At 44.8% G+C, this 23,063-nt stretch overlaps 1 protein-coding gene and 1 non-coding gene across 3 annotated transcripts in view; both read right to left on the bottom strand.

The window, feature by feature from the left end:
- Positions 1 to 16,300, bottom strand: part of Zbtb38 (zinc finger and BTB domain containing 38) — a 33,143-nt gene extending 16,843 nt beyond the window's left edge. The window contains exon 1 of the mRNA XM_078043417.1: positions 16,122 to 16,300. Within this exon, the coding sequence (XP_077899543.1) occupies positions 16,122 to 16,286 (165 nt within the window). The 5' untranslated portion in view covers positions 16,287 to 16,300. The remainder of the gene's footprint in view (positions 1 to 16,121) is intronic.
- Positions 1 to 23,063, bottom strand: part of LOC101973728 (uncharacterized) — a 152,733-nt gene that overhangs the window by 47,201 nt on the left and 82,469 nt on the right. The window lies entirely within an intron of this gene.

Below are 23,063 nucleotides of genomic sequence, written 5' to 3'. Positions count from 1 at the left end.
CTGGCTGAGTTAACCCTACTTTTTTCCCAGTTGACTGCTGTCCCCTGGGAAGGGCGGAGGAAGCCTTTGTGCATTCTGGCTTCTGAACAAGAATAATAAGGACAGGTTCCCCTCAAATGGACAGTGCACCAGTTGCCACTGCAGTGTTAAACAATCTAAATCCACCTCCTCACTGCCCCTGACCTCATCCCAGGCCCTGTGCACTGGATTCTATGGAGTCCTGCAAGAAGTGCATCACAATTCACATGGGTTCTTCCTGGATGAGCCAGAAACTGGGGAGAAAAGAGTGAATGGGGTAATGTACACAAAAGGCACTGAGTGCAGTGCTGGGTGTATAATAGTAGTTTGATGAGTATCAGCTGCAAGTAGCTTGAGCTTCACGCACACCCTGCCAACTGGGGGCTAGGAGGGCACTGCTCATGCAGCCCCACCTCTAAGCAGTATGCAGAGTGATTCTGGCAAATGAGATCCATTCAGGCCCTGCTGAAAGCCCTTCGGGTGTCCTTCCCCCAGCCCTAGATAAAATCCAGACTCCACCGTGGCCTAAGGCCCTTTGCCAACCACAGGTCCCCTCACCATCTTCAGATTCATTTGTTCCCTTCCACCCTACTCTTTGTGCCCACTTTGCCTACTGCACCTGCCGAGAGTCTCTTCTGGGCCTGGGGCCTCTGAAACACACTGGTTCCAGTACTGCCACGGCTGGCTTCCTATGATGCTGCACGCATGCTCCAACGTCACTTGGGGACATCCATTCCTGCTACCTGCTCCCTCCTTTACCTGCCCTCCAGTCATCATGTCTATTTCCTTCCTATTGCTTACCTCAAATTGCAATTACCACAATCCCCACTTCTCTAAAGGAGAAATACTCCCCAACCCTCGGTGGATGCCTGAAGCCAAGGAAAGAACCAAATCCTTGTGTTTTTTCCAAGATAAAATTTCCTATGATAAAATTGAATTTACCAATTAGGAATAGTCAGAGATGAACAATAATAATAATTAAATAATAAACAATAATATAAAAGTCATTTAAAACTTAGGAACTATTTCTGAAATTTTCCGTGTATTATTTTTGAACTACAGCTGACCTCGGGTCACTGAGAGGGGTGGACAGTGAAACTTTGGATAAAGGGGGACTACTGTATCTGTCTGCTTGTTTCCTGTCCACTCTGCCTGCCAGAAAGTAAGTTCCAGAAGGGACAGGACCTTATTTATCCTGTTCACTACTCACAGCTACATCTCACAGGTCATGGCTCAGATCCCTGTACCCACATGCAAAATGGAAATATCACTACATACTGAGGAATTAAATCAATTAACAGATTCAATGCCCAATATATGGAAGCTGATGGTATTAATGTGTCTGGAGTACAGATGTAGAAACTGAGCCCAGAGAGGTGACTGGCTCCCAGCAGAGCATGGAATTCCTGATGGTGGACCAGGAATGCACTCTGCAGCCTCAAGTGCACCTGCACACATAGCAGGGGCTGAGGCAGAGCGGGCAGAACAAAAAGGCCCGCATAGAGTCCAAACTGCAGGCTTATTATGCAGGATCGCTCCTGAGGAAGCCTGAAGCAGGAATAGACTTATGCTGGTACTGAAGAGGTAGGCCCTCAGGGACAGCCAGCCTGAGTCACATGCTGAATCACTGAAAGATACTGAAGAATGTGCCAGAGAGGACCCCAAGAAGGGAAGCTGAGATGCAGAGTTAAGGCAAGCAGCCCCTGATCCCAGCAGCAGTTCCTAGGACAATCTGAACCCTGCTGGATGCTGCACTTTGCACCTGGAATCCTTCATGGCTGGCCAGATACACAACAGCCATGCGGCAGGTGTCCTCCAGGTACTGCCTGGCATGCAGACGGTCACGGCTTCTGTCCCATAGCTCAGAAAACATCCATACAGCCAGGTTGGCTGGTCTGAAGGGAACAACACATCAGGAAGGTGAGTGGTGTGCCTCTCCCCCCCATGGCCAGTATGTAGATCCACCCTCTCATTTAGGGCCACGGTACAGGCTCAGGATTATGAGGCTTGTGCTGGGGACCAGCCAGTCAGGGTGTAGCATGAGAGCACTGGGTGTGAAGCGCTGGAGGAGCACCTGGGGAGGAGGCTCTCCTGGTCAGTAGGGAGCAGGGACATGGGTGGCGAGGCTCATCAGAACCCTACACCCACATCCCAGTGTCCTTACAAAGGTTTATAAAATCCCCTGTGATTTGACCTCACTTCCTGCCATTCTAGCCCACACTGGGCCTCTGTTTGTTCCTTGGATGTGCCCAGGCCCTGCGCACATGCTGCTTCTGCAGCCTGGAGTGCCCTCTGGCCCAGGCAGCCGCCCACCCTGGCCTCCACCTGACCCCTTAGTCCTCGGCTATGTACTCCCACTGCACTTTTTTTCCCCAATATTTATTGTAACTGCTGTTAAAAGTCACTTGACAAACATGTGCCTTACCACAGAGTAAAACTTCTGTGAGGGCTGAGAGTGCTTCCCACAGTTTCCCTAGCAATCAGCTCTGCGACGATACGTAAGAGGTCCTCATAAACACTCCCAAGATGAATGCAGAACCAAAAAGCACCCCACTACCGATAAGCTTTATAGGAGCACCACACCTGGCGTGTTGGCAAGCTTTTAGGACCCAGTGTTAGGTCAATGTGAACTGCCCTGCTAATTCTCAACCAAGCTATCAATCAAGAAAGCCATCCTGACATGGAAAAGGAGAAAACAAGAACACCGAGAACACCACGCAAATCACAAATCAACAAGCTCTGGTGGCGCAGAGCTGAGCTGCAAAGGATCTTACTGCCCAAACGAGTGACAGCATTGACACAGCTTCAAAACACAGGAATGTCACTCACTGTCACTGCTTGGGATCAAATGAGGCAAGGAAGAGTTCTTCACATTCTCCTGATACACTGTGCTCAAAATCCAGGGATTGGGTCTTTGTCTTGGGGACTTAGACTGAATTGTCAACCAACTTTTAAAAAATTTACCTTCTCAAATACTAAAAATGAAAAGTTGGCAGCACACTGGTGCAGGGTCAGGCCTTGATGGCTTGGGAAGGACTTTGTGTCCACGTGACATCCTCCCTTCTGACACTCCCATAGCTTCCCACTCCCTGCAACCACTTCTAAATTCCTTCCGGCTGCGTTGCCTCCCTCGCCTGGCCTCCTCTCCTGAGAGGCAGATCTGGAGATGGTGCTGGGCCTGGGATTTGCTTCTGGGTCATAGAACTATGGGTGCTTGAGTATCCCCTGCCCCAGTAAAACACCTACTCCAGAAACACACATAAGCTCCCTTCTCCTCTCAGGCAACCCAGAGCAAGAGGGAAAGAGCGTGGTAATGGGCGCTTCCCCAGTGGTTCTCAGGAAGGATTTGAAACAGGGTGACAGCAGACACTGAATCCGTTTTGGGAGATGGGTCTGAGCGGGGGTGCTTTTGGCATTCTGCTGTGTGCTTTACTCTCTGCGTCCTGCTGACAGTTCCTGAGCTGTGCAGTGTGCTAGCTGCCTGTGACTTCTGAGTACATTGTACTCAGTATATTAGGGCTGAGGTTGGGGCTCAGAGGTAGAGCTCTTAACTAGCATGTGTGAGGCAGTGGTTCGATCCTCAGTATCACGGTTAAAAAATAAAAAAAATAAATAAAAAATAAAGGTATTGTGTCAACCTATAACTAAAAAAATAAATGTTTAAAAAAAGAAAAGAAATGGGTTACTCTGTCTCCTGCTGTGTGTTGGAGCCCTCTGGGAAGCTCTTCCAAAAGTTACTTTAAATGACATCCACATCCCTCCACAAATGTGTCAAAGTCCATGTCAACTTATTCTTTGGCAGGAGGAAGATCATGTAGACATGTCAGCTATGCGCTGTACCCTGGCACTTAATGGGGACGTCCGTGTACCTGGCACTGCTGGGCACACCACATCCAGTGGGCCCATGTAGGCCTCACAGCAATCTTATTTTCAGATGATAAAGCAGATGCAGAGAGGCTGTGGAGCTTGGTCAAGATCGTTTAGCTAGCGAGGGGCGGTGCTGGGATGCAGGATGACCCCAAAACCACTCTTTCAAGTTCAGGAGCCCCAAGACAGCACAAAGAACTTAATGTTTCCACCTCTGACCTACAACCCCTGCCAGAAGGGGACCCTTTCCCCAAAATGTTCCTAAATGCCACATGTACCACCAGGTACATTAAGGGCAGTTCAGTATTTTCCACAAAATTTTCGTTTTAATTCACTTTCTTAGTAAAACTTCAATATAATGTAATATATAATTTAATTTTTGTCTACTTTTTGTTTCAAGATAATGTTTACTGAAGGCCTCGCCCTACGATTTATCAAGTGTCATATGTTAATGGTAACAGGGTGGCCATTGGAAGGGGCACAGAAAGGGAATAAGATTAAAGCTATCAACCAGGAGAAGGAAGAGACCCCAAACACTGTACTAGTCCTTGCCTAAAACAGGGCTGAAGCTAAGGAGAACTTAGAAGGCAGACAGTGTCCAGTCTGGAAAGGTGGCAAGAGCCCAGATCTCAGTGTCAGTGGCCCTGACTACACTGTGATCAGGACAAGTTTCTTTAACTCTTTGCACCTCATCTGCCAAATGTAGTAACAGAAGCTACTAGCGTACATGAGGACGAATTATAAGACTTACACAGTGCTCAGCGGTAGATGGTATAAAATCAAGCTCCATAAGCATTAGCTGTACTATTACTATTATGACCAATACATGATTATTATTAGTCACAAACATCAGTAGGAGCAGGTACTAGCTAAGTCTTGGCTCCCCAAATCAGAGAATATAAAATTCCCAATGGTGGGGATAAAGGTTACCTCTCACGTGTGCTCAGCGTCCCCCAAGACCCTTCACGTTGCTTGATAGCCCTGAGGCGCTCACAAGCTGACCATTCTTCCACCCAAGACTGACCCACAGCACACGTGGCACCTACTCACAAATATCATCTAAAGGGTTTTCTTTCATTAGGGGCACTGTTGGCATTTGTCCTAAGCCTGTGAAAGAGACATGAACAATTTAAATAAAAATCTTTAAAGGTGACTCCTTATTAGCTGTTTGGGTAAAAAGCCTGGTAAGAAGGGGGCCAAAATAATCCATTTAAAATATAAACTTAGATCATCAATAAATTTCCGTTATGTGTGCTTTTCCTCTTAAGTCAGAAGGTCACTCGCATGTGGCTATAAATTGACAAGTATAAAAAAAGCAGGGGTGTCACCTGTTTATTGGGCCATGTGCCTGTTGTGGGTGGTGACATTCTCTTCCCTTCCCCTGCACTCTGCTGTCACTTCTCTAGTCTGTTTAGACCACACCACCACACCTGCTCCTCTCTCTGCACGCAAAGGGATCTTTGGCATGCAAAGTCTTGGGTCATCCTAACTCTTACTCTAAAAGTAGGAACCTAAGAACATATTCATTTGGTTACAATTTATTTTAGGGAGAATTTTTATGGTTTTGTTTTTTTGATTTCAGAATTCTTTAAGTCTCCATGAATTCATGAGGTTTTTAACAACCTTTGTGTTCAATTTTGGGTGCAGCATATTCATATGGTTTATTCTAGACCTTGATTCAAACTTCCACCGAAGTCCTTGATTAACATGATAGGCGACGCTCAGGTGTGGTCAACAGGTTCAAGCTTTCCTTTCCCCTGCTCTCCCAGGCCACCTTTTCTCTCCCTATGCAGCTGGTAACCTTTATTCTCTAAGAGTAAAGCAGGGCCTTTGCTTACAGTGCCTGGGCTCAAATTCCAGTTCTGCTAATGTACTAGCTGTAAGAACTTGGACAAGTTTATTAACATTCTAGACCTGTTATTTTTCAAAATCTATAAAGTAGATACGACAGTGCAACCTCAATCTTAATGAGGATTGATTGAGATAATACATAAAAAATAGAATTTCAGTCTATTGCCCTTTTTCAACCTGATCAATTTGCATGAAAATTCTAGAAGATAACACAGAGCAATACCTACAACTCCTTCCTCTAGCTCATCTTACGGTGATACTAGCAACCAGTCTAACGCTTGATGGTTGAAGGGGTACGAGAAGTAGGGTTGGTCTGTAAGTGGGGCCTTCCCTGAAGCTGAAGTGATGAGGAGCCTGCAGAGCCCCAGGCTCTGAGAGCCTCCAGGAAGTCCAGGCACGATGAACTATGATGGGCTGTATAATCAGGACCTGGGGACTAGGTCAGACTGGCCCCAAAAGAAGGGAAAAAAGCTAAAAAGTACTCAGGAGGTCTGGGGTTATAGCTCAGTGGTGGAGTGCTTGCTTACCTTGCACGTGTGAGGCACTGGGTTTGATCCACAGCACCACACAAAAATAAAATCAATAAAATAAAGGCATTGTGTCCATTTACAACTCATATATATATATATATATATATATATATTCCTATTAAAGTAGGAAAGGTAAGAGGAAGAACAAACATTTAGAAAATAGGAGACTATAAGTAATACAGTAAGAATTCCTATTTTAAGGCCTTGGGAGAATATGTGAATATTTTTCAGTACAGTGATATACTTAGAACACTTTCAAAGAATAGGTACATGCATCGCAATGTAATATTATGATAAATATAGTCAATAGCTATGTATTAATGATACAAAATTAGTGACTCTTCTGTTCCAGAGAGCCCTGCGTGCCCACTGAGGATATCACGCCTGTGTTCCTACTGAGAAGACTATCCTGAGGATGGGATTTGAGCAGCCAGAGAGGAGCCTCTCCCCCTTGCAGAGAGAAGGCCCCATGTTGGCCTTTCCCACCTGGGCAAAGGGACAGAGTCAGACTGCCCTGAGACCTAGATTGGAGTTTTATCTGGTTTCTTTACACACAGAAACACCAAGGCAGCCAGTTTCCATCAGAATGCTTAGGAACTTGGGCTGGGAGTAGTGCTCTTCACACCTCATTCCTTTCCATCCTCACCTGGCGGGGAGGAGAACTTTATGCACAACAAGGTGAGTGACGCTGAGGGACATCAGTACCAGCAAGGAGAGAAGGCAGGGCAGAGGGAGGTCTGAGGATGGAGAGGTGAGGCTTGAGAGGGGGCCGTGTGATGCAGGGGGAGGGCAAGATGGAAGGGGCTTGGGTCCCCCCCAGGAGGCCTTTGTACCAATGCATCCCTAGTAAACAGTCCCTGTAGGCTGCACAGCTCCTGGAAGTCCTGGCTCTTCCCAGAGTTGCCAACTGTCCCTTCTGCTCTTCTAGGCATCTTGGGCTTAATAAGCCATTAATGTCAGCTTCCCTGGCTTGGAGAGTAGGCAATCTCTCTTAAAACATGATCCCTGGGGCTGGGATTGTGGCTCAGTGGTAGAGCGCTCCCTAGCATGTGCGAGGCCCTGGGTTCGATCCTCAGCACCACATAAAAATAAAAATATATTGTTTCCAACTACAACTAAAAAATAAGTTTTTAAAAATTAAATAAATAAATAAATAAATAAATAAGCACGATCCCTGCCCTGGTGGCAGCTTTTTCAGGATGCATTTTAGAGCTCTTTGACAGTTGGTGACCTTAGCCCATTCCCAGTTCTGTGTCCACAAGATGGTGCTGAATACACACACACACACACACTCACACACAGTTCTTGGGTCCTTAGGAGCCGGTAAATTCACTTCCCAAACTGTTCCCAAAACAGTGGAGTAGATGAGCAAGCACTGCTTTAATATGGACCAACCTTGGGGCGTTTTAGATAACAAGCAGCAAAGAGTGCTTGGGCTATGGCGGAGTGAACATGCAAATCATTCAGAATATGCCACATGTGGATTTCAGAGACTGTTAAGATCAGGGATGGGACCACCCCCCCAGAGTGGGACTGTCCTCCTTTCAGGTCTTTACCAAGGAGTGATTGAGGGCCCTCTGCTATCCACTGCCCTTGGAGGGTTCACATGTCCTTTTCCTGGGTTCTAACTCCTTCAGCTATTCCCCTGCAAATTTTACAGAGAAGCTGAAGATCACATGAGGTAACCCAAATAGGCATCCAGACTTCTCTGAGCCTTACCAACCATGCTCCCCCAATGGCAGATGCTGGGCCCCCACTTACTGAATGTGACCTTGAGAAGCACCTGACCTCACTAAGCCTCAGTCTCCTCTATAAAAGGAAGCTAATCGTTGGGAGGATTAAATGAGGGCAGATGAGCATTTGGTAAATGCACAGTGGATAGTAGGTGCTCCATTATTCATTTTATTTTTAATATACAAACTTTTTGCAGGGGTGGAGAGCATGGTCTTCTCACTCCCTTCCTTGTTTTCTGCCTCCCGTTTTTGGTTTCCAGACTTCCAGGACTGAATTTTTTAAGCGAAACTCGAAAGTCCACTTATTTATTCTCATTAGATTTAACTGTGTTCATTGGGTCCATTCTTTCCCCACCTGCTGAAATGTTTCAGAATGTCAGTTCTGTCATAAAATACATCTACTGATTGCTTAAGAGCCAGGACTTCCAGGAGCTGTGCAGCCTACAGGGGCTGTTTACTGGGGATGCATTGGTACAAAGGTCTCCTGGGGGGGACTCAAGCACTGATCCCTGCTCCAGATTAGGACAGTGGTGTGAGTGACCAAACGGCAGGACTGTAGCTGAATGTGTCCTTCTCGCCCAGTCGAATCATGCTTCAAGATCAGTACTTCTGTACTGATGCCTACTTAGGAAATACTCTTTAATATGTTAGAATAAGAGAGATAAAGTCTTGGCGTCTTCCTTAAAGAAGACTGAACACAAGGAACCGTGTCAGAACATGACCGGGAGGTGCAGCTCTGGCCGTGGTAACACACCAATATGTTTAGATACATTTAGAGTGGAGACGCTGAGACCACAGGTAAGTGACTTTGAGGTCAGACCAGAAAGCTTCAGAGCTGCTGGGAACAACCTAAGAGCAAAAGAACAAGAAGCCAAGCTTCCTGGTGCTGATCCATAGCCTCTGGTCTCTGAGCATTTGCAGGTGACTCAATACAAAACCCCAAACAGTTACACTGTCTCTGCTCAGTTGTTTCAATAAACACAGTTAGATTAACTTTTCTAACCATTCTGTTCCCTTCCCTCTTCCTCCTAAGTAGCTGGGCCCATTTGTTTTTCTCGGGTCACGTTCCAGCATCCCTGTGCCCCACCCTGCCATGGAATTCAGACAGCCTGCCTTTGTTTCAGGCCCACATCCGCTTACCCAGCAGAACACCACCTTCCCATCCTGGCTCCTCCCAAAGGCCAACTTTCTGGACCCAGACACAGAACAAAGACAAGAGCACTCGGCCTTATTCTTGTTTAGTTCTGTACCCCTGACAAATTACCTTTACTCGCAGCACCACCTCACTCTCCTTCTCAGTCTCCTTATCACGACACACTTAAGGGCTATGAGATTATATTTCCATTCCAAAGACGAGACATTGAGTCTCAGAAAAAATTAAGCTGAAGTCCCAGGACCATATAGCCAGCAACTGGCAAAGCTGAGTTTTGTTATCCTGATCTTGTGACTTTGGGCTTCTAATCAATCATTAACATTCTTAAGTAAATATTTATTTATTTTAGTTTTAAGTGGACATAATATCTTTATTTTGCATTTATGTGATACTGAGGATCGAACTCAACACCTCAAGCATGCTAGGTGAGCTCTCCACCACTGAGCTACAACCCCAGCCCTTCATTAACATTCTTAAAAGAAAGACTATGTTTGTGTCATCTCAAGGTTAATAAATATAAACTACCGTCTCATCTGTTGACTGGCATATTTAATGTCTGTGCTTGTTTTATGCCAAATTCTGAGTGAAATGTGTATTGGCCACTGAAAGAACTACCTATATTTATAATAAAGCAGATTTTTCCGGTCAGCACATGTTTTATTACCATATTGCTGACCAAATGATGGCTTATGCATTCTGCCTGGTGTTCCTGTCGCCTTGCATTATCTGATCACAGAGCATTTTGTTTAATTTATCCTGTAAAATGGGAATAATAGCCAAGAGGTTTACTGTGATAAACCAAGCAATGACCACAGAGACCTCAGCCAGTAACTGTTCAATTAATGGGATAATGGGATCACATATGACTACCAGTAATACATTTTCAATATGTTCATTTTTTTTTTTTTTTTTTTGAGAATTTTAACATTTATTTATTTTTTCTTAGTTCTTGGCGGACACAACATCTTTGTTGGTATGTGGTGCTGCTGAGGATCGAACCCGGGCCGCACGCATGCTAGGCGAGCGCGCTACCGCTTGAGCCACATCCCCAGCCCCTCAATATGTTCATTAAAGCCAGATTGCATTGTTGGCAGAATCAGAGAAGCCAACTCCTTCCTCCCCATTTCCGCCACCTTCTGGAGCCCCCAGTCCAATGGAGAAGGCAGCCATGCAGACCGCTCCTCTAGGAAGATCGTAGTGCTACCTCTAGGGCTGTGGAGGGGGCAGTCTAAAACCCAATTGGGGTAAGAAAATTTGGGGAAAGGGAGCATGTCCTTGGAATCCAGGAGGGAAAGGGCATCTGTTCTAGGCAGAGGTCAACTCTAAGTAAAGGAAACCTGAAAGGGAATGGAAAACCCAAGGAAGGCCAAGGGTGGGAGATAGCTGCTACTCAGGGTGGGTGCAGGAGCTGCCTGGAGATGAGGAGGGAGATCAGCAGGGCCCTGATCAGGAAGTTTCAACCTCAGGCAACTGGACTCTACCCCGGGCTCCACGGTGCTCAGCCCCTGGCCGCATCTGGAATCACCTATGGGAACTTGAGAAGGCACTGGTGCTGAAGGCCCCAGCTCAAGCTGCTGATTTACTTGCTCTTAGGTGGGATCTGGGTATTGAGATTTTTTTAAACCTCCAGGTGACTCTGATGCATAACATGGACAACTATAAGATGCTTGAAAGACCTGAAAAATCTTTGTGGGACAAAAATATCTTGCAACAAAGTTGCAGACGGGTCATTCTGGGAACAGTTTGGTGAGAAGGATGTCTGTGAGGGTTCTTTTAGGAAGGCAAGAACGACAGGTAGGAAGAGAAGATGATGATTTGAAAGCCATTCTAGTTAATAAACTAGAAACTGAAGGGGAGTGAGGGACGACGGGCACTGACTTGCCAGTTCTGTGGCCAAGATACAACATGAACAGGGAGGGAACCCAAATCAAAGAGCTGGTTTGGGAGGAGGGTAAAGAAGTCTGTGCTCCCCGAAGTGGAGCACAGGGCTGAAAGGAAGCTGTACAATGCACTGACCAGAGGCGGCGGTTGCACACTCAAGCGTGGGTCTTGCCCAGGGAAAGTGAACAACATGCAGAGAAATGGGGTCAAAGATGGAGCTTCAAGGGATGGGGGTGGACATACCAGCATCATGGAATTATTATGACTTTCATTTCTTGATGCCTCTCTAGACTGCCTGAATCGGCACACAGGGGTAAGGCCCCAGAATCTGAGTCTTCATAAGCTTTCAGGTGCTTGTGGATCGAGGCAAGGCTTAGACATGGTGCTCTTTTCCTGTGAGTGCTGTAACAAATTACCACAAACGTGGTGACTTAAAACAACAGTAATTTATTGTGTCATCACACCAGAGGCCAGAAGTCCCAATTCAAGGTGTCAGCAGGGCTGTGCTTTCTCTGAAGGTGGGAGTGGGGGGATCCTTCCTTGATTCTTCCAGCTTCTGATGGTTCATCTTTCCTTGGCTTGTAGCAGTGTCACTCCAATCTCTGCCTTTGTCTTCACATGGCTACCTCCTCTGTATGGGTCTCTCCTCTGTGTCTGTCCTAAGGATGCTTGTCATTGGATTTAGGGTTTGCCTGCTAATAATCCAGGATGATCTCATCTCAAGATTCTTAATTACATTTGCAAAGACCTATCTTTTTTTCCCCAAATAATGTCATATTCACAAGTTCTAAGTTCTAGGACATATCTTTTGGCATCTGCCAACCATCCCACTACAAGTATCATGGCAATAACTCATTGGATGAATGGAGAGGGGGGTGTGGATCCAGAACTCCAAGCTAAATTCTCTGACAGGGGCAAGAAAAGGAGAAGGAAAAGAGGAAGACAGAATCACTTCAGAGATTGCCCAGACACATGCTGTACTTCCTCCCAAGCCTTGCTCTGTCCAAGGGGCCCCAGGTCACTAAGAGTCCAGGGAAATGACCATCTGAAAGTGGAATGTGAAATGGAAAAAAAAATCATCAATTAACAAAAAAACTAGACAGACTTTGTTATCTATAAGATGTGGGCAAGAACATTTAATGGCGGAAAGGACTTTTAGTTCATTTTTCTAAACTGGATTAATTTGAAATGAATCCAGAATTTCCTAAGACATCACAGCCCTTTCCCCCTTGCCACCAGTATTGTTCAGTCCAGACAAGAAGTCACCTTGGTGGAATGGATTATTTCTGCCCTTCCAAATGTTTTCTTAGGCTGGCCAGGTGTGTTGGTACACACCTGTAATTCCAGTGACTCAGGAGGCTGAGGCAAGAGGATTGCAAGTTCAATGCCAGCCTGGGCAACGTAGCAGGACCCTGTCTGTCTTAAAAAAAAAAAAAAAAAAAGGCCTGGGGGCTGGGGTTAGCACAGTGGTAAAACAGCCCTGAATTCAATCTCTAGTACCAAGAAGGAAAAAAAAAAAAATACCTGAGAAGCAGGCACTACTGTTGGTCACTAATACTGAAGAAGTTTCACTATACCTCGTCACCTACTGGGGTGCCATACATCTGCACTGAGAGTGAATCACCCACATTTTCACACCAATACCTGTTGCACCACTAAATTCCTACATTATAACTATGTGTGTGACAATGCCTTGACACATAGAGGTTTTCTGTCCTTTAAGATAGGAATTTCCCTTCTTGGAAATCCTGTTGCAACAGTCTTCAGGTCAATGTAACCCTATCTTACATTTCTGTGGCACAATTCAAAGACGCAACTCCCAGCCAAACATCCCTTAAACCAGTCCCCAAACACGTTCTAGCGGGCAAGCTGGCACTTTCATTTAGGCCAATGTCTGCAGAGGCCGGACTGTGCTTCTCCACGGTGCCTACAGCAGCATTCTACATACACTGATGTGTGTAAGGGGATCTCAGGTGCAGCTTCCAGGACAGCGGCTCAGCACTTATGTTGGGCTCCCAAGTTAAGCCTTGCCTCCAGTCCAAGGACCACACTGCAGGCTGATGGCTTTTCGCTGGTCACCTAGTCCTGGAACAGACTCCTAGAATGACTCAACATCCTGGCCCCCTTTCCGGCCACTCCACATGACATAAACTCCACAACCTCACCTGTAAAGCAGAACCTTATCTTTGTTTACTGCCAGAGTTCCAAGAGAAGCCCAACTCCTATAATAAAAGTGGGTGAATTGGACAGATTCTAGAAAGGATCTGTGTGTGTGTGGTCCATCTTCACCTGTATCAGGTAGAGATTTTGAGGCCCAGCTAACCAAGTGGCTTAAACCCAGTTTAAGGGAGCCAAGTTTCCTTGCCTCTGGTGAAATGATAACAGTGGCAATGGAGATGTCTTTGATAGCAAAAGCTAACATTTACTGAGCACTTTCTACATGCTAGGCCCTGGGCTAGGAGCCACACAGACTTTTTTTTAATAACTTAGTCCCAAGAATGCAGTAGAAGTGGTTAAAAGATAGTTAGGATAAAGGGAAAGCACTGTAGATTCCTAGGTGTGTAGAAGGTCAAGTAAGTGTCAATGGGCAGGGATAGGACAATTCTCAAACTTAGGAAGTTGCTAACTATTTGATATTTCAAAAAACATCCTTAGACGGGGTAGGTTAATACCACAGAGCAGCTCCATCAGGACATGCCTGCTATCCTCTGCTGTCACTCATCTCCTGATGCCATCCAGGTTGGCCTCAGCAGGCTGGGTTCCATTCTGCTGCCTCAGGAGTGACATGCTCAGAAAAGGCGGAGATTCTTTTGATGGGTTCTTCCTGTTTCGTCCTGGGACCAGTGCACCAAGCACTGAACAGCCCAATGGAGGCTACTGTGTCTGATGCCTCTCCAGAAGTCCTCAGACACATAAGCTGTGTTCAGGGGCTGACCTGATTGACATAATCACTCTGTCCATGTCAGATAGATGTAGTTTGTATCTGAAGTAGTTGATTTATGTGCTATGACATGGAGAAGGTTCTACTGCCATTACTTTTCCTTGGGCTTGGGTTTGGTCTTGGGCTTGCTTGGAGAGCCTCCAGACCGATGTTCTGTAGAAGACTGTGCAGGTCACCACCGTGGACTCCTGCCTGGTGGGATAGTCAGATGGTGAAGTGGCCCAAGCTGCATGCAGTCTTGTTAGGTTCCTTGGTCTCTTAGAAAATTTGAATGTCCCCCAGATTTCCACAATCTAGCCATTTTCTATCTCCTTATACCTTAGCACACATTTAACACTCATATTACCTTCTTGCACCTGTATATATGAGTTTTAGACTCTAATCCATAAAAGGCAATCATAAATCACTTTTAGAGTTTGTTCTGCCTATAAGTTTCAATCCCTGTTCAGTGATTCATTTTTTCAAGTTAATGATTCAAGCTCTCAAAACTACTCAAGTGCTCCAAATCAATGAAGGACAGGTGGTGAGAAGCCTTCTCATGGAATACATTTGGGTGACATACTTTTCCCTCAGGGTCTCTTCGGTTTGTTCATTCTCATAGGGAAAATTTCTCAAGACATGACTCCTAGGGGGTACAGTGCAGAAAGCGAATTCTTCCCTTTGCTCCAGTCATCCTTCAAGAAGGTGATAGTCAGCTCCTAGTTGGCAATTCATGAAACCATCACACAGCCTCCCCTGCTTTAAAAATGAGCCCCGTATTCATCATTAGCAGGTGATGTATAATGGGGAAGCAATCATTGTGGAGCTATGTACTGCTTTATTCAGTAGCTCCTTATTGGGTTGGAATGTTCTGAGAGGACATCATGCTCCACCACAGTGTCATGCAAACGTGAGGACCCAACAAAGATCAGAGGAATGGAACCTGGACTACCCGGCTATTGGGGCTTCGAAACAACCAGGTCAACAAAATAATGCATAGCCATCAAGACACAAGCACCCTCAAGAAATTCTCAGAACTGCCCTGGGGACTAATGGTGGTCAACCCCAGGAAGTACACTTTCTGCTCTAGAGACCTCAGAGGGACACAGAGCGGAGCCCCCGTCTACCGGTCAGTCTTAACTTTGGTGGTGCAGGGACTCCCTGTAGGAAGGCTGCTGGTGCCTTTCCTATGCTCTGCCCTTGCCTCCCGTCTACCATCAACAGCCTCACATTAGCAGTTGCTTCCTTCCTGGCTTCAGACACAAAATACCAACAGACTGTTTGTATGGGCCAGGGCCCTGGGATGTTTATTTAAATCTGTGTCCACACCTTCCCTGAGTGCACGGGGAATGCAGTCTCATTTCTCACAATTCCTCCTCCATATTTCTAGTCTGAAGCCACCACTGGTAATACTGCCATCTCTGGAGGGAGACCTGGCATGGCAGCTCAGCCCTCAGAGGTGAAACTACTGCCTCCTAGGGTTCAGGAGTGGCAGCTGATGGGCAAAGGTGCCAAGAAAGCCCATGGACAGGTCTGAGGTCCAGGGAGTGGCAGTAAGGCTTTCCTATCATGAAAAGGCTACAAAAACCAGCCAGTCTTACAAATGGATGCACGATGGTTTAGATAGAAGAGGTGGACTGGGGCAAACAGCTGTAGGGCAGAAGAAGAATATTAAAAAACTAAGTTCCAGGTAGCTTTTGCACAAGTTCACCAGGAAATAATTGAGTTAAAACAGAACGCAGACTTCCGGCAGGAGGCAGTTATGTACAGAGCTCCCCTGCCCACCTGAACTAGAGTGGACTCATCTGGGAGCAGGATGAATGATGACAATACAGAAGCTGTCTGCATTAAAAAAAAAAAAAAAAAAAGTAAAACACCTAAAACAAACCCCAAAACCCACTGCAAGATAAAAACCCACAATATGCTGTTTAGAAATATTATGCTTTAAATATACTCATCTAAAAAAAAAAAAAAAAACTGAAGAGCAGGCTGTGCCGTGGGACAGTGAGTTTCTGTTTCTGCTTTCATTTTAGAGAACAAATGCTCACGGGCTGCAGGGGGAGGAGCTCCCCACGGGGACCCAGCACACAGAAAATGGCCACCCAGTAAGGAACCTTCCACAGGACGCATAGGGCTTCCAGGGACCTGCTGGGAAGATGGGCACTTACCTTGCGCACCCACCATGATCGACATGCCCAGAGCCGTTCTTTTCGACCACTAACATGAATCAGGCCTCCAAAGTAATTTGTTTGTTGAATACCACTATGACTAATCGCCAGAACTTTTATCTTCCTCATGGGGAGCAAGGGAACCTCATGGGGAAAACAGGTCATTTTTAAAGTAAGGTGATTGCTACGATTGGAGGTGAGATTTCTATTTGAATTTCATAAAAGGGGGAAAAAAAAGGACCTCAACAATTATTTCTTAAAATAGAGAAGCAAAAAAAAAAAAAAACAAAAAAATCATCAGCAACTCATTATACACACAGAGTCTTAAAAACAGATCATTCAAATGTGACAAAAAAGGCTTTTAATTGGTTTCTTGAAAATGCCAAAAATAAAAACAAATATTGAGAAGTTAAATGCACAACAAACAGGGTAAGAAATTCAATAAGCAGCATATTTCCATTTAGGAAAAAATGTCTGTCCCAGGTCGTTGACGGTGCTCTGTGCAGAAAGTTAGCTTAGAGTGTGGCGGGGCTAGTGACACTCCAGGATTGCTAGACCTTGACAGGAAAAATTTTTAAAGGTCAGGGTTTTCGAGTTTTACACCCTAATGAGCACCACAGCACTCGGAGTCTGCTAGGTTGCTTAATGTCCCAGTAAACCCCATTGAGGGCTTCATTCTGTGCCACACAGTCACTTTCACAGTCTATCTTGGTGACTCTGCTTTCTCAAGGTAGTCCTCTTGTCCCCTTCCCATTAAAACAAAGGTGGAATTCACACTGACCTAACAAAAGGGCTAAACATACCACAGGAGGGGTGGCTCAGCAAGGGTGCTCAGGGATGGGTGTGATGGTGACATTAAAACCCCTTCCACCAAAAAGCACCACAGACACAGCCCAGCCACCCTGCTCGCTGAGTTCACACCAGAACCAACGCACTTACGCAGGAACAGACCAGAACACCACACCTGCTCTTTAAAAAAGAAAATCTTCACATGTATCTAGGAGGCAATTGCCATTCTATGAGAACTAACCAGATATCTTCTCACTCACACAAAAATATATATACGTTTGGGGAGACCGATTCTGATACAGGCCTGCCTTGCCTGACAAGATAATGAATTCAGCTCTGCTTTTGCTGAACTGGTGGGCTTATCATCTAACTGCAATCAACTCTACAAACACAACTTGTTCTAACGCATGGACAGGAAAAAACAAAACAAAACAAAAAAACAGGGCCCAGAAACAGTATCTAACTCACAAAGCAGGAAGTGACAGCTGAACAAAGTCAGTCTCACCTTGTACAAAGCCTGCCTTCGTGGGCTGCTGAGATAATCCCAGGATGCCCTTCCATGGTTTAAAATGGCCACTGCATCGCTCATGGAAATGCACCCTAGGATGCACGCTCTGCTTGAGTTATGGCCAGCAAAGTGGCAAGGTGTGTGTGTGCTGGGTCCTCCTCTTCACAATCCTTGTGAAAATGTTTAGTTTCTCTCCAAATGAAGTTATTGTAGCACCGCATGGTAATTTTCATAACATAAGAGAGGAATTTTTTTATGTTATTTTAATTTTTTTGGCACTGCTGGGGCTCAAACTCGGGGCTGTGCTCATGCTGGTCAACTGCTCTACCACTGAGCTACATCCCCAGTCCATGGAAAAATGCCTTAAAATATGGAAAACAGACTTCTCTGCCTCTCCCAATTTAGAAAAACATTAAAAAAAAAAAAACTACCTTAACTGGCAAGAATCTAAGAGCTTTAGCTAGAAATTCTGTGTCCTGTTGTTGCCCTAATGGAAGCCCAGCAGATATGACAGCTTTCTCCACAAAATAGCGCCAATCCTGTCAGATTTTGCTCCTGGTTGCCATCTCCTGCCTGCATGGCAGAGTGGGCATGGGACACTTTCATCAATTGTGTGAACTTAAGCAAGTCCTATGACTTCACTGGACTCTTGTTTCCTTATCTGGAATGTGAAGAGGTTGGGCTTATTTATTTCTGAGGTTCTTTTTAGCCATAAAATTTGAACACTGTGCCAGGCATGTTGGCACACTCCTGTAATCCCAGTTACTCAGGAGACAGACAGTGGGATCATAAGTTCAAGGTCAGTCTCAGTAACTCAGCAAGACCCTCTCTCAAAAAAAAAAAAAAAAAAACCAAAAAACTAAAAAAACAACAACAAACCTATTCTTTTTTAAAATGGCTGGGGGTGTAACTCAGTGATACAGCACTTATATAGCACACGCAAGGCCCTAGGTTCAGTCCCTAGTACTAAAAAAATTTTTAAAAAATGTATTTCCCCCTTCCCTGTGTCATCTTTTGATTGACTCCCAGCCAGTCCCAATCTTTCTATAAAAATCTTCATTTCCTCCAAGTGGACATGTATATAGGGTAGGCTACGGCTCTGCCTAGCTATTATTTATATATCTATGAAGACAGTTGGAGAGAGTCATGAAATTGGGACCTCTGGAAGGTCTTAGGCAGAACCACTGTCCCCGTTTCCATATGCTTATTCCAGTACCTCTGCTTTTCTTCTGGAGAGGAAATGGAATTACTGCACCTTAGAGCAAGAAGAAAACTAAGCCACTATTCAGCTGAATCTTCTCTGGTTACAGGTGAGGAAACCAAACCAGCGAAATCATCACTCTCTTTCTCAATGTTGCACATTGGATTGGTTGCTAGGAAAGAGCCCCAGGCTTTTAATCTCTCCATAAATCCACCTCTATGGGGGCTCTGAGCTCTTCTTCAATGCTCTGTAGAGATCATCAGACCTCAGTGTGTAACCAACAAGTATTTACTGAGCACCTCTGGACGAGTGCCCTAGGAGCTGTTTTAAACTTTCAACTGGCACAGTGACTCCGGGAATATTTAGCCCAGCACAGCAATCATGACAATTATCCAAGACACCAAATGATTGATCTTATCAGTGCAGAAATCCATTGGTGTTTTTACTCTAAAATAAAAGCTAGAAACAGCACATTGATAGTAAATAAGAACAGGTTAGTAAGAGAGGGAAGCCTCACGAAGGGGGACCCTGATTTGATATCTGGTTTGATATGTAGCAAATATTTTTGAACAAATTCAACTTATTGTACTTATCTCTGCTCCACTTTCTTGTCAAGAATTCTGAGGTTAAGATAATAACAGGGATGAGGGTCTCTAAATCTCTGGCCTAAAATCAGGAACACAGTTATTTCATACCCTCACTATATAGCCAGGGGCCAGCCTGGGGCCTAGACAGAAGAGGCTGGCCTCTGGAGTCCCACAGAACAGGCCGTGAAACTCAACTCTGCAACCATGGCAGCTGCACTGTTGAGCATTCCCTTGTGACCAGGTGGCCTGAGGTTCTAATAAGGTGGCTGAGGTGATGCACATCAGAAATGCCCAATCCACTCTCTTCTTCAGGGGCTGTGTGCATAAACAGGGAAACCCCATTTCTAGGAAAGTTTCTAGGCCATCAGCACTCTCCTCCAAAAGAAGTGAACCATCAGCGAGATGCCTACATGCAGAAATGACTCAATTTAGTTTGGGTTTTATTTATTTATTTTTTAGTTATAGGTAGACACAATATCTTATTTTTATGTGGTGCTGAAAATCAAATAAGTGCCTCACCCATGCTAGGCGATTGCTCTACCTCTGAGCCACAACCCCAACCCTGCAATATAGTTTTTTTTTTTTAGTTGTAGATGGACACAACACCTTTATTTTGTTTGTTTATTTTTATGTGGTGCTGAGGATCGAACCCAGCACCTCACATGTGCAAAGCAAGTGCTCCAACACTGAGCCACAACTCCAGCCCCTCAATATAATTTTAATAGACATATTAAATCTAATAGCCATTAGATTTGGAAAGCATATGTGGATAACATAAAACATAATTCAAGATGCACAAACCAAATGTTTTATATTCTCCATACACAGCTTACACACCAAACACATATATGTCTGCATTCTTTGTTGTGAACAAGCAGAGAGCTAGCATGGGGCAGAATAAAAAAAAAAGGATAAATTATTTTTCATCTAATGAGGTTGGGATAGATGAAAAACTTGAACTTTAGCCTAAAAATTCTATGACTCTTAAGATACAGAGGATGAGAGAAATAATATAACAGCATGTTTATCCATCAGAAGTCAGAGAGTCAGACAGATAAATGTATCAATGTATTTCAACTGCATGACAGTGAATATACTGTTGCTAACAACTAAAGTTATACTGGTTTTGCAAACTCCGGGCATAGGGACAGGTGTCATCATTCACTCCACAGCAAAAGAAACTGGTTTGAGGGCTATGTCACCCTGCTCTGCTGTGGTTATGCTAAAGACAGCTATGGGAAGGTACAATCACACCACCAGTCATTGACTATCTGGAATCCAATAGATGATATATGATTATAAGTAAAATCCACACACACGAATGATACAAATTGAAAGCTTTTGAGCACAGACATCTAATGGAAACAGAATTTGAAATCAGCATGCCAAGTCTCAGGTTGACCCTCCCTTCTGCTCTGCATTTTAACAAAGTGCAATCTGTGCGTCTTCATCAACAGTCAGGGCAATACTCATTCAAAATGCAGATTTCCAGGCCCCGATCCCAATCCACTAAATCAGAATCAGGGCCTGGGAATCTACATTGTGATAAATTCCCCAGGTGCATTTTTATCCATACTAAATTGCTGCTCACCTGAACTGACACAGGATAGAACAGCCTTAATGGGAGGTATGTGCGCACTTTCCATGACAAAATTTGTGCATTCAAATGAATCGGTACAGATCAAACTGGTACAGATCAAGTTGTGCATGTAAATGCACCCTCCTCCTATAGATTCTCATATCTACACAGGGTTGTGAGGGAAGAGAATCAACAATTATTAAATGCCCATTATAGTTTAGTTTTTAACAAACTGTCTTATCACTCTCCTTCAAAATAAACCTATGTGAGCTATGGATGGAAAAAGTTAAGCTTAGAGGAACTGTTCTACACTCATGGCCTGGAAAATGGCCCAGTTAGGTTGTGAAACTGGATTTATCTGACCCCAGCCTCCTCATTCCATTGTACTAAGCTCACACACACATGAGAACACAAAGACTCGTGTCATACCACAGTCATAGGGTAGGAGTCAATGCAATTAAATTACTTTTAGAAACTTTTTGCATCAACAGAAATATAGCTTTTAATGCACTCATTCTATTAAGAGGGATTCTTTGGTCTGTTTGCTGACAGTGGAATACAGTGTCTGACCACTATCACACCATGTTGAACAGTGAATTTTAGTAATCAGAAGTATGTTTGGGGACATGTTAGAGTCAAATTTAACAGTGACTCTTAATTTGTGCAAGCTATAAACTAGTACAAAATGAAATCACTTCAATTCGCTCTGTACCTCACACTACCGTACAAAGGGAAAGACCAACAAATTTACATCTATCATCTGTCCTTCTGATGGTGCTCCCGAGCCCACCTCTCCTCCTCTGGACCCGACATGCTCGCTCTTTCCATTGGGAAACCCCATCCATGGGCTTTTGGAATCATGTTCCTCTGGGGTTCTTCTTTGTTCTCCCGCCAGAATTCTCTCTTCCTCCCTAGGTCCTTTCTTTGCTTAAAAGGCTCTGTCCTATTTGACCCAGCTATTCCCCTTCTCGGTCTATTCCCTAAAGACCTAATAAGAGCATGCTACAGGGACACTGCTACATCGATGTTCATAGCAGCACAATTCACGATAGCAAGATGGTGGAATCAGCCTAGATGCCCTTCAATAGATGAATGGATAAAAAAAATGTGGCATTTATACACAATGGAGTATTACTCTGCATTAAAAAATGACAAAATCATAGAATTTGGAGGGAAATGGATGGCATTAGAGCAGATTATGCTAAGTGAAGCTAGTCAATCTTTAAAAAACAAATACCAAATGACCCCTTTGATATAAGGGGAGTAAACAAGGACAGGGTAGGGACGAAGAGCTTGAGAAGAAGATTTACATTAAACAGGGATGAGAGGTGGGAGGGAAAGGGAGTGAGAAGGGAAATCGCATGGAAATGGAAGGCGATCCTCAGGGTTATACAAAATGATATATAAGAGGAAAGGAGGGGTAAGACAAGATAATACAAGTGGAAGAAATGATTTACAGTAGAAGGGGTAGAGAGAGAAAAGGGGAGGGGAGGGGAGGGGAGGGGGGATAGTAGAGAATAGGACAGACAGCAGAATACATCAGACACTAGAAAGGCAATATGTCAATCAATGGAAGGGTAACTGATGTGATACAGCAATCTGTATACGGGGTAAAGTTGGGAGTTCATAACCCGCTTGAATCAAACTGTGAAATATGATGTATTAAGAACTGTGTAATGTTTTGAACGACCAACAATTAAAAAAAAAAAAAAAAAAAAGGCTCTGTCCTCAACCTTTTTCTCTATATACAGTCTCTGCTGGAAAATCTCTCTCCCACCTCTTGACCTTTTCTTATATACTAACGACTCCAAAACTAGCCCTGACCTTCCTGTGGAGCCCAAAGCTGCATCAGCCTGGGAGCACAGCGTGCTTCACCACTTCTGACTCAGCGCCTCTGAAATACAGCATCTTGCCTCCTCCCAGGCTTCCTCCATGGCACTGTGGCTCTGGGAAGCTCAGGGTTAGCACGAGCTGCTCCTTCTCCCCTGTCCATCTGATTCTGTCAGTTCTTCCATTTTCCTCTGCTCCATTCCATTTCACTACCCTCATCCTCAACGGATGATCCTCCACTCTGGGCCTTCCTTCTCCCCCGCTTTCCCTTTGTTGACTGCAACAGTCTTTCCCTGCTTCTCCTCCCAATGTCCCCCAAACCACATACAAGCACTTGCTCCTAATGCAAAGCAGGGGTTAATACATTCAAATTTCCTAGTTGGCATCTGAGGCCATTATTGTTCGGCACCAAATGTTCTCCAGCTTTCTTTCCTACTGGATGCCTGTA

This window comes from Ictidomys tridecemlineatus, chromosome 3 (genome assembly GCF_052094955.1).
Source record: "Ictidomys tridecemlineatus isolate mIctTri1 chromosome 3, mIctTri1.hap1, whole genome shotgun sequence".
NCBI lineage: Eukaryota > Metazoa > Chordata > Mammalia > Rodentia > Sciuridae > Ictidomys > Ictidomys tridecemlineatus.
The sequence above is the reverse complement of the archived record's forward strand: the minus strand, read 5'-3'. Positions and strand labels throughout refer to the sequence as shown.